The sequence below is a fragment of the Lissotriton vulgaris genome, chromosome 4_1 (assembly GCF_964263255.1).
Source record: "Lissotriton vulgaris chromosome 4_1, aLisVul1.2, whole genome shotgun sequence".
In the NCBI taxonomy this organism is placed as follows: domain Eukaryota; kingdom Metazoa; phylum Chordata; class Amphibia; order Caudata; family Salamandridae; genus Lissotriton; species Lissotriton vulgaris.
In genome coordinates, this window is record NC_141691.1 from 63,758,344 (window position 1) to 63,770,769 (window position 12,426).

Here is a 12,426-nt window from a genome sequence, read left to right on the forward strand (position 1 = left end):
GATGATAATAGCGTTTTCTAAATGCACAGTTTGCATTTAGGAAAGGCTTTTTAAATGTGCCTTAGGGAATTGCGATTCCTTATTTGCATTCACTACTTAGGTAATCACTACAAATTGCGCTTACCGAAATTGCAAATCCTGAAGCCTTTCATACATGAGGAAAGGCCATTTTATAACTGCAAATGGCCGAATATTTATATATATGTATATATGTTCATGGGTCCTGCCAAGCACCGGGGGTACATACATATTTCTTCAATCAATTAATTCACTGCACTTCAAAAGTCGTGTGGTTTGAAAAAGCTTTTAATAAAGAATAATTACCATCACCAAACGTTTCGACCAAGAGATGGTCTTTGTCACGGTTACCTAAGTCCTTTTGTTTATATATACTACCTATGCATTCTCTATTTGAAAAGCACTTGGATTTTTCCCAGCCCTCGTGAGTTTAAAAGCTAATACCTTGCGGGGAGGAGCTACAACACCAACCAAGATGGCCGCATAGTCTCCTGGCTCCGCTGACCTCCGTCCTACGCTTTACTATCCTGCCACTTATCCTGATTACCTGCCCCGGATCCGAGTGTGTGACCCGATTTGCACTCTGATGATGTGATCCCGGAGTCTCTCCGACATCGTGGAGCGGAGTAACGTCGAGGACCGATTTGAGGCCTAACCCAGCCGAGAAGACGGGGTCTCGAGTACTGGCCTAGCCGGGTCCGAGTTGAACAACAATGGACTGTTGAATGCGGTTGGGTCCGGTCTCTGGAACATTCGGAATTTTGGGCTTGCTCTGCTACCATCTGCTGCCTGGTGCTCTATAGGAGGTGAGGTGACGAGTGAGGCACGGTGCTGTGTTGCGGGGGTCCCGGACCGGGGGTCCGGCATCCATATTGCCGGTGCCCCTTAGGTTGGACTCTCACTACGCGCTACTGCACGCTAACAGTCTGTCCCTAATGGCTCATTCCTGCTCCGCCTAATCTTCCCCCGGAGAAGGCGCCTCTCCGTGGGGACCAGCGTGCCTGAGGAAAAATGGAGGCTGACGGAGCAGGCTCAAAGTGGCCCGTCATTGCGGACGGTGCTGGCGGCCCTTGTGGCATTGCAGGAGACTGTTAAAGCTCAGACCTGCAGCCTGTTGTTGGCGGCGGATGGAATCAAAGGATTGAGACCGGATCCTGACTTGACGCCCGAGACCCGGCGGCCAGCTCGCCTTTCGATTGACGCCCCGGTGGCGTACTTAGACCCGGCGCTGGAAGCTGTATTTGCCCCTGGCGCAGTGGAGCTACCCGAAAGTACTGTGCTTGGTGACTCAATTAATCAGTTGGAATCCCCGGTTTTGCAACTGTCGGAACATTTACACTTCGGTTCCTTTTAATTGGTACTGTGAACTGTTTTGGACTGTGTCGACCCCCCTCCCCAGTCGGTCTATCAAGATGGCGGATGGGATAAAGCCTGACTTCGGAGATGGGGAGGTGCATCTCTGGCACCAGCCGACTAATTTGGGACCTGCCGTTCTTTTTTCATCTGTGGACCCCTGTTCTGCCGACTTTTGTGTACCATTCAACATTTTGAGGACAGGGCTTTCTTCCCCTTACAGGCTCAGCGAATTTCATCGACGGGGCCAAGGCTGAGATTGTTGTCTGGGTTGTTCATTGTGGTATTATGGTTTACGGGATTGTTTTATTGAATTAACGGAGTCCGGGGCGGGGTTGGTTAGGACGAGGGCGAGAGACCGGGAGTGCGTTGAATGAAAACCTCCTCCATTTCCCCTCCTTGGGTAGGGTTTAGTTTCTTTTCCTTTTTTCCCTGTTTCTTCTATATTTCGGGTTTCGGTTCTTGGGCGACAGGCACGCTGCTAGGGGGTAGGCTATAGTCATCTGCAGGGGTGCAGGGTGAGGGGGTTGGGGGATGGGTGTTTTGTTTTTTATTTGTTTCTATGGCCTTGTTTCCTTCTTATCTCTCTTTGGCCTTTTCTTTTCTCTTTTTCCGGGTCAGTGTGGTGGGTTCATTGTTTGGTCCATCTCTGCTTTCACATCTGTGCCTCAACTCTCGCGATGTTTCGGGGCCACGGGGCGGCCATAAATGTTGGCGCGAACCGTAATAGTATGCTTGTTTATCCGGGTGTCGTCTGCTTAAACGCCACTGACTTACATGAAAACGAATTAACTGTGGACACACTGCTAATTCGCTCGCCCCCACTTTGTAGCTTGAGATATTGTATGGCACCTGATCCTTCTATCTTATATTATAAAATGAAACCTTTTGTATCCTGTTTCCAATTTTATATGTCTTCCAACCAGTACGCATTGTGGATGTAGCGACTATGCTCCCCGGGAGGCTGGGTCTGAAGTTTTGATCGTAGTATCGTGTTGCAATTGCTTAGCGGCCAGCCCTGGGGGTTGTAGGCCCGTGTCTGTATCTGGTTGAAAATGTCAAATAAAGGTTTTCAAAAAAAAAAAAAAAAAAAAAGCTAATACCTTTCCGGCACCAGTACCCACCATCCTGTCACTTCATCAAACCCTGGTGTCTGGAGAGGTGCTAATGCAGATAATGACTCAGTCTGCAGCACCCACATTCTGTTGCCATCTTGGGGCCCAGCATGTCCCACGCCCAATGCTAGGTTAGCCATTGATTCAAAAAAGGGGCCGGTGGGGTATTTTTTCTAATCTTGCTGCAAAAATAAGTTTCTGCAAAGACTTGCTGAAAAGAACCACTTTTTGATGATTTAAATGTTAAGGTTTTTCAACATCTTTTTGAATTACCGTATTAGAAATATTATTAGTACTACTAACATGAATTTTTATAGACCTTTATCACTTATTTTAATAAAAGAATACGTTTTAGTAAGCCCTTCATTCCACACTTCCTTCATTTCTAAGAGTTGAAAATGACGGGTGTTACTATCACTCACTTTAATGGTCCTTAATGTATTGACTGCAGACAGATGGATTAGAGGCCTCCCAGGACCTATACCTTTGACCTGCAGGTCACCCCAGATGTCAGCAGTGAGCATTTAATTCACAGTGCTATCATTCTAGCACATGCACTTGACAATGACTTCCTCTTAAGTGGAGAGTTTGTGTTTGTTTTTAAAGCAATTAAATACATTAGGAAAAATATGATGTTAATTGCAAAGGGGCGTGTCCTTATCTCAAGGTACTTTCACAGTGTCATTGCATTGAAGTCCCGCTTTACCCTCATTTTCTCGAGTGTTTTCTTCTTGAAGGTGGCGGTGCAGTCACTGTGGAGCATAAAGATGGTGGTGCTGGTGAGGCCCGAACACGAGCGACGCATCAGCCACGTCACCACGTCAAGCGTGAAAACTGGGATCGCAAACACGCTCGGTACGCCATCATTTCACGCAGCCTCCAGACCACTGCGCATTGGAGGGGGCGGGCTTGGGGTGGAGTCACAGGGGTCTTGAAGAAGATGTGAGTTGGAAGTTGAATCAATGGTATGTTCTGGTGATGGAGTGCACTCAGTCAGTCAGTTTCATATTTCATGCATGCGACTTCGGACAGTACTACCAGGAGAAGACATGACACAAGGGTTTGCGGCATCTGTGTGGTTGAAACACCTGTAGCACGTGAGACACCCTGGGAACCCTTAGGATATACACGTTGTTTCTTCCCTGGGCACTATTACCTCGAAAACGCCAGTGCTGCCCAAGGCATTACAAAATAAGCATTTAAAATGCATTACGTCTCGCAATTGCGAGATTTTGAGCTATTTTAATTGTAAATGGCAATTCTTTTTAGAATCTTAAAAGGCATTGTCATTTTCAATACCAATAGGTCAAACTTTTGCAACAAAAAAATCTATTGTATTGCAGAGCACGGTGTCCGTGAAGCGGGTGCTGCTTTCACCGATAAAGTAAAAAAAAAAAGCTTGGTAACCCTGAAGTGGACGGCACTCTCAACATTATAGTTAAAAAGCTAAAAATTAAGCTGAGCGCAGTGTCCCTAAAGCTGGCGCTTTGCTCAGCATGCAAGTTTATTAAAAAAAGGTGAAAGAACATGCTGTGTCCCCAAAGCGGACACACATTCTTCTAAAAAGTCATTTTAAAAAAAGCTCCCCATGTGTCGTGAGTGCTGTGGGGGAACGGGCCAGCCACTTTTAAAGTTAGTGCGGCATAGCGCTGCATACGAAAAGTGGCCGCCATTGTCCTGTGTGGGCATGCTGCAAATACAAAAAGCAGCCATCCTTGTCCCCATTAGTCAATAAACAAAATAGTGCGCGCCAACTTATAACGCAGACCCTGTAGCAAGCCAAGTAAAAGGTCCCTTCGTTATGGGAGGTAACAAATGCAGAAAAGGCGGTACCAAGGAGGGACTAACAAGCCTATTTACTAATCAGAAGCCAGCATTTACAAAGGACAATGACACAAGTCAATGACAAATATGGGCGGAAAGTAGGCAAGGCTTCCAGTGTATACTCCAATGCAGCATGCCTTGCAGAACGAGCAGTGCATGCGTGCTGCCTGTATAGGCTCGACCTAAAAACTACTAACCATCACACTTCTACAGGTGAGACAATGCCAACTAATCTAGGTCCCCAAAGCTATACAAATTGCTTTGATGGCAGGTATTAGTATTTATCAATGTATATTGAATTATTCAACAACTGTTATTGTGCTCATCTCAAAATTAGATGGACACTGCCACCATGTGGACGACTGGTATAAGTGCCAGTGTTGACAATTAAGTGCCAATGCCGGGCACCAGAAACCACCGGCTAAAATTAAGCACTGGGATGGTGGCATGGTCACCATAAAATGTAGAAATCCTATTATCTGGTCATTTTTCCAAAAAAAGTGGGAAAGGCACATAAGAAGTCGTCTGGTCCTTATTAAGGAGTGTTTACCAGCAAAATACTCTAGATGATCTGTTTATTTATGTATGTTATTATTTTATTGGCGAACAAATCAGTTTGATGAGAATGTTAAACAAAAAGACAATAGCTGTACATAGTATAGTCGGCGAATGGGGCGGCTAACAAAGACCAAAGAGAAATCCATAGCAAAGAGGATCCTACATACCTTCATGTGAATGATCACGGCAGAAACAGGTGTTTGACGAACATATCTAAATTTAAAGTGATGCAACAGGTCAACATAGGTCAATATGTTTGATGGATGTGTTCAGCATTCATGCCTCTGCACCTTCATGTACCCAGAAATACCTCTTTAGGGCTCTTCTACAGTCCTTGAGTGGGGCGCATGATCAGACAGCTGGTTAAATTGAATTCTACCAACACTTCCCAACTTAACACTATTAAACTGAAAACATTCAGCATTATAAATATCACAATGTTTTGGGATGTTAGCAGCTCTGCCAAATTCAGGGCACACATGAATATGTTGTTGAATATTCTGCCACATTCTGCAATCCTTAAGCACACTGGAAGTCTGCTAACCTGTTGTCCTGACAGGAGATGTAAAGTTCAGAGTCACCCATAGGGATAACATTGCAGTATGGGTATAATGAGTGGACCTTACAAGTTATTATGTAAATACTTTTCAGATATAGGATTCCCATATAGTGCCCAACATCAAGAACCTGATGCTTCTTTATTTTTGGATATGACATTCATCCTTTCCAGGAGTCAATTCTTCCAGGAAATACCATTTAAATATCATATGGATCATGACTTGCATTTAATCTTAAACAAGAAAGTTGTAATTTTGAAGACCAACATAAATGGGTGGAAAATAATGAATGTATGCTTTCTGAGGGACATTGGCAGTACTTTTAGGATTTTAAGTCTTCAGCTCCCCCACAGACACCTGGGATGATCTTGAGCACCTCCTTCATTGAGATGAGTCCTCAGCTCTAACACTGACACCTGGGATGATCTTGAGCACCTCCTTCATTGAGATAAGTCCTCAGCTCTGCCAATGACAAATGGGATGATCTTGAGCACCTCCTTCATTGAGATAAGTCAAGCTTCGCCACCGACACCTGGGATGATCTTGAGTACCTCCTTCATTGAGATAAGTCCTCAGCACCGCCACCAACACCTGGGATGAATTTGAGCACCTCCTTCATTGAGATAAGTCCTCAGCTCCGCCACCGACACCTGGGATGATCTTGAGCACCTCCGACATTGAAATGAGTCCTCGTCTCTGCACCGACACCTAGGATGATCTTGAGCAGCTCCTTTAATGAGATAAGTCCTCAGCTCCGCCACCGACATCTGGGATGAATTTGAGCACCTCCTTCCTTGAGATAAGTCCTCAGCTCCGCCACCAACACCTGGGATGATCTTGAGCAGATCCTTTAATGAGATGAGTCCTCAGCTCTGCCACCGACACCTGGGAGGATCTTGAGCAGCTCCTTTAATGAGATGAGTCCTCAGCTCTGCCACCAACACCTGGGATGATCTTGAGCACCTCCTTCATTGAGATAAGTCCTCAGCTCCGCCACTGACACCTGGGATGATCTTGAGCAACTCCTTCATTGAGATAAGTCCTCAGCTCCGCCACCGACACCTGGGATGATCTTGAGCAACTCCGTCATTGAGATAATGCCTCAGCTCCGCCACCGACACCTGGGAGGATCTTGAGCACCTCATTCATTGAGATAAGTGCTCAGCTCCGCCACCGACACCTGGGATGATCTTGAGCACCTCCTTCATTGAGAAAAGTCCTCAGCTCCGCCACTGACACATGGGATGATCTTGAGCACCTCCTTCTTTGAGATAAGTCCTCAGCTCCTCCACCGACACCTGGGATGATCTTGAGCATCTCCTTCATTGAGATGAGTCCTCAGCTCCACCACCGACACCTGGGATGATCTTGAGCACCTCCTTCATTGAGATAAGTCCTCAGCTCTGCCAATGACAAATGGGATGATCTTGAGCACCTCCTTCATTGAGATAAGTCAAGCTTCGCCACCGACACCTGGGATGATCTTGAGTACCTCCTTCATTGAGATAAGTCCTCAGCACCGCCACCAACACCTGGGATGAATTTGAGCACCTCCTTCATTGAGATAAGTCCTCAGCTCCGCCACCGACACCTGGGATGATCTTGAGCACCTCCGACATTGAAATGAGTCCTCGTCTCTGCACCGACACCTAGGATGATCTTGAGCAGCTCCTTTAATGAGATAAGTCCTCAGCTCCGCCACCGACATCTGGGATGAATTTGAGCACCTCCTTCCTTGAGATAAGTCCTCAGCTCCGCCACCAACACCTGGGATGATCTTGAGCAGATCCTTTAATGAGATGAGTCCTCAGCTCTGCCACCGACACCTGGGAGGATCTTGAGCAGCTCCTTTAATGAGATGAGTCCTCAGCTCTGCCACCAACACCTGGGATGATCTTGAGCACCTCCTTCATTGAGATAAGTCCTCAGCTCCGCCACTGACACCTGGGATGATCTTGAGCAACTCCTTCATTGAGATAAGTCCTCAGCTCCGCCACCGACACCTGGGATGATCTTGAGCAACTCCGTCATTGAGATAATGCCTCAGCTCCGCCACCGACACCTGGGTGGATCTTGAGCACCTCATTCATTGAGATAAGTGCTCAGCTCCGCCACCGACACCTGGGATGATCTTGAGCACCTCCTTCATTGAGAAAAGTCCTCAGCTCCGCCACTGACACATGGGATGATCTTGAGCACCTCCTTCTTTGAGATAAGTCCTCAGCTCCTCCACCGACACCTGGGATGATCTTGAGCATCTCCTTCATTGAGATGAGTCCTCAGCTCCGCCACCGACACCTGGGATGATATTGAGCACCTCCTTCATTGAGATAAGTCCTCAGCTCCGCCACCAACACCTGGGAGGATCTTGAGCAGCTCCTTTAATGAGATGAGTCCTTAGCTCTGCCAATGACACATGGGATGATCTTGAGTACCTCCTTCATTGAGATAAGTCCTCAGCTCCACCACCGACACCTGGGATGAATTTGAGCACCTCCTTCATTGAGATAAGTCCTCAGCTCTGCCACCGACACCTGGGATGATCCTGAGCACCTCCTTCATTGGGATAAGTCCTCAGCTCCGCCACCAACACCTGGGATGATCTTGAGCAGCTCCTTTAATGAGATGAGTCCTCAGCTCTGCCACCAACACCTGGGAGGATCTTGAGCAGCTCCTTTAATGAGATGAGTCCTCAGCTCTGCCACCAACACCTGGGATGATCTTGAGCACCTCCTTCATTGAGATAAGTCCTCAGCTCCGCCACTGACACCTGGGATGATCTTGAGCAACTCCTTCATTGAGATAAGTCCTCAGCTCTGCCACCGACACCTGGGATGATCTTGAGCAACTCCTTCATTGAGATAAGTCCTCAGCTCCGCCACCGACACCTGGGATGATCTTGAGCAGCTCCTTTAATGAGATGAGTCCTCAGCTCTGCCACCGACACCTGGGAGGATCTTGAGCACCTCCTTCATTGAGATAAGTCCTCAGCTCCGCCACCGACACCTGGAATGAACTAGAGCACCTCCTTCATTGAGAAAAGTCCTCAGCTCCGCCACTGACACATGGGATGATCTTGAGCACCTCCTTCTTTGAGATAAGTCCTCAGCTCCTCCACCGACACCTGGGATGATCTTGAGCACCTCCTTCATTGAGATGAGTCCTCAGCTCTGCCACCAACACCTGGGATGATCTTGAGCACCTCCTTCATTGAGATAAGTCCTCAGTTCTGCCAATGACACATAGGATGATCTTGAGCACCTCCTTCATTGAGATAAGTCCTCAGCTCCGCCACCGACACCTGGAATGATCTTGAGCACCTCCTTCATTGAGATAAGTCCTCAGCTCTGCCAATGACACATGGGGTGATCTTAAGCACCTCCTTCATTGAGATGAGTCCTCAGCTCCTCCACCGACACCTGGGATGATCTTGAGCACCTCCTTCATTGAGATAAGTCCTCAGCTCTATCACTGACACCTGGGATGATCTTGAGCACCTCCTTCATTGAGATAAGTCCTCAGCTCCGCCACCGACACCTGGGATGATCTTGAGCACCTCCTTCATTGAGATAAGTCCTCAGCTATAACACTGACATATGGGATGATCTTGAGCACCTCCTTCATTGAGATAAGTCCTCAGCTCCACCACCGACACCTGGGATGATCTTGAGCACCTCCTTCATTGAGAAAAGTCATCAGCTCCGCCACTGACACATGGGATGATCTTGAGCACCTCCTTCTTTGAGATAAGTCCTCAGCTCCTCCACCGACACCTGGGATGATCTAGAGCACCTCCTTCATTGAGATGAGTCCTCAGCTCCGCCACCGACACCTGGGATGATCTTGAGCACCTCCTTCATTGAGATAAGTCCTCAGTTCTGCCAATGACACATGGGATGATCTTGAACACCTCCTTCATTGAAATAAGTCCTCAGCTCCGCCACTGACACCTGGGATGATCTTGAGCACCTCCTTCATTGAGATAAGTCCTCAGCACTGCCAATGACACATGGGATGATCTTGAGCACCTCCTTCATTGAGATAAGTCCTCAGCTCTGCCAATGACACCTGGGATGATCTTGAGCACCTCCTTCATTGAGAAAGGTCCTCAGCTCCGCCACCGACACCTGGGATGATCTTGAGCACCTCCTTCATTGAGATAAGTCGTCAGCTCTGCCAATGACACATGGGATGATCTTGAGCACCTCCTTTATTGAGATAAGTCATCAGCTCCGCCACCAACACCTGGGATGATCTTGAGCACCTCCTTCATTGAGATGAGTCCTCAGCTCCGCCACCGACACCTGGGATGATCTTGAACACCTCCTTCATTGAGATGAGTCCTCAGCTCCGCCACCGACACCTGGGATGATCTTGAACACCTCCTTCATTGAGATAAGTCCTCAGCTCTGCCACCGACACCTGGGAGGATCTTGAGCAGCTCCTTTAATGAGATGAGTCCTCAGCTCTGCCACCGACACCTGGGATGATCTTGAGCATCTCTTTCATTGAGATAAGTACTCAGCTCCGCCACTGACACATGGGATAATCTTGAGCACCTCCTTCATTGAGATAAGTTCTCAGCTCTGCCACCGACACCTGGGAGGATCTTGAGCACCTCCTTCATTGAGATAAGTCCAAGTCAGCACTACGTTCTACAATAACCTCAGTACTCCCTGCATTAAACTTCAAAAAGCTATTACCAGCCACTCAGCTACTCTCATCAGACTCTGTAAAACCGTGGGGAGGATTTCAGGGTGACGTGTACACCAGAAGCATACAAGTAAACTTTCATGGCTTGGCACCACATTGCACCCACTGATAACCTCACATTAGGGGAATAGATGGAAGGCCAGTTGATACACCCTGCTAACCGGCACTGTAGAATCTGAGGAAGCAGTTCTAGTCACACTCAACACTCCCCCTCGAAAGAAAGATCTGAACCATCTCTATGACAACTCTTTTGACCCCACTAAAGAAACTTGATGTTGCCTTAAATTAAAAGCTACCTCATCTCTTGTCTCTAACATCATGAGAACTATCTCACCATAATCAGCAGAATGTCACCCAGACCAGGGGCAGTCTACCATCTTTCGCATACCAGAGGCAAAACCCTGAGTGGTCAAGGTCAAGGAGGCCATGCAAGTTAGGGAAGGTCTTGAGATGTTCACCTACAACCTTCTCTAAGACCCTTGAAAAAGCAGGACAAGATGGCAATGGGATAATAGCTTTTAAAGCCTAGAGATGTAATGATGATGTGTTTAACAGAACTGTAATAACATATTTATTTGTCCATCGTCGAGGGGGCGGCCTGCACAGTGGAGTCTCCCGGGTGGATGAGAGAAGTCTTGTTGTTTATTTCACGCTGCATGGATCTTTCACTCCTAAGTCCTACTGACGCAGTCACTCTTTCTTTCACAGGGAACAAAGGCGCGGTGGGCGTGTCCTTCCTCTTCAATGGCACCTCCTTTGGGTTTGTCAATTGCCACCTGGCTTCGGGGTCCGAGAAGACATCAAGGTAACCACTTCTATTCCATTCATTGTCTGACACCCCTGTCCTGCTCCCAGCACTCCACAAGAGTGGGGGGCTGGCCTTTCCGTTCACAAATCAGTTTCATGCTACATAGAAAAAGGCAGGGCATGGCAATCACATTTAAACTCACATTTTACTGACTCTACCCCAGCCTTAATCACCAGACCGGAAAGCTCTCAATTTGCCAAGAGACCCATCCTGCTCCCCTTCTGACCCATGAAGGGAAAATAACCAAGTCATAAGGAGGCTGTCTCCGAAGAAGGCTCCTCCGCTCTGCCCTGTCCTTCTCCTTTTGCCGACTCTGTCAGTATGCACTTGTGGCAGGGATAATAATGAGTGGCGAGACACTACCTACTCCTGTAGGAAGAATCGCGCACTGGCCTGTCCCACCTTATTACATTTTGTCTACCAGTGTCCTGCATCTGCGTCCTTCCACCATCCACGTGGGGCATGCATGTCTATCGCTTCTGTCCGTGGAGATATGTGGGGTATGTGTGATGTATGTGGCCAACAGGGAGAGTTACTCGAGGGCAGGGGGAGTGGCTTGGGGGAGTGGCTTTCCCACTGTTGGTAATACTGTCTGTTTGGGCGGCCTCAGGCTGCCCATACAGTCAGTATTAACAACAATGGGCAAGCCACTCCCCCAAGCCACTCCCCCCTGCCCTCGAGTAACTCTAACCAGGAAGTTCTGCTTTCTCGCCGTGCGAGAAGGCAGAAACAATGGTAGTTATATAATATGATAACTACCATTGTTCTGCCTTCTCGCACGGCGATAAAGCAGGGGGGGCGGCGCCCAAACGCCCCCATGCAAGAACCGCCACTGATGAAGTGTTCCCCAGTGCCGGCTCCTCCGCTAACACAGAGGAGCGCTGCCCCACTGCTCTCCAAGCAGTAAAAAAAGAAGAAACAAAAGATAATAACATAACATTATTATCATTTTCTTTTTCCGTCTGCAGCGGCTCCATTCTTTCCTGGGGGCGGAGTGAGCCCCGTGACCCAGAGCACGGCAGGGGGAGGAGTGGGGCACTCCAAGGGTGCATGACATTTCGACCCGCCCTCTCGGGCCGCCCAAAACAATCATGCGCACTTGCCATGTTCTCCATGCAGGCTGCATTACAGTCTGGCTGGAAAACGTGCCCCAGGCTCCCGAGCTTGGTCTGAGCGCCAATTTACGGCGCTAAGACCAATCACAACGCTGCATTGCTGTGTTGTGATTGGTCTGCGGAGCTTAGGAGCCCGGGTGCATCCTGCTGCTGGCCTCCAGGCAGGAAGAAGACAAGAAGATGCAGAGGATCAGAGGAGAGTCGGCAGCAACACCGGCCGTAGTCGGGTTAGTGTTTTTTAAATGTTATCCTTTTCATTTTCCTGACCTAATCCCCGCCCGCCCTCCCGCCCACCACCTGAGTCCGGTAGCAGCAGCTACTGGTGTCCACACAGAGAGAACTGAACTGTGGGTCCCTGGGATTCG

General features: G+C 48.2%; 1 protein-coding gene across 1 annotated transcript in view; it reads left to right on the forward strand.

The window, feature by feature from the left end:
- The window catches only part of LOC147718371 (phosphatidylinositol 3,4,5-trisphosphate 5-phosphatase 2-like), a 447,492-nt gene that overhangs the window by 185,858 nt on the left and 249,208 nt on the right, over positions 1-12,426 (forward strand). The window contains exons 13-14 of the mRNA XM_086918327.1: positions 3,224-3,341; positions 10,847-10,943. Coding sequence (XP_086774453.1) covers positions 3,224-3,341; positions 10,847-10,943 — 215 coding nt within the window. The remainder of the gene's footprint in view (positions 1-3,223; positions 3,342-10,846; positions 10,944-12,426) is intronic.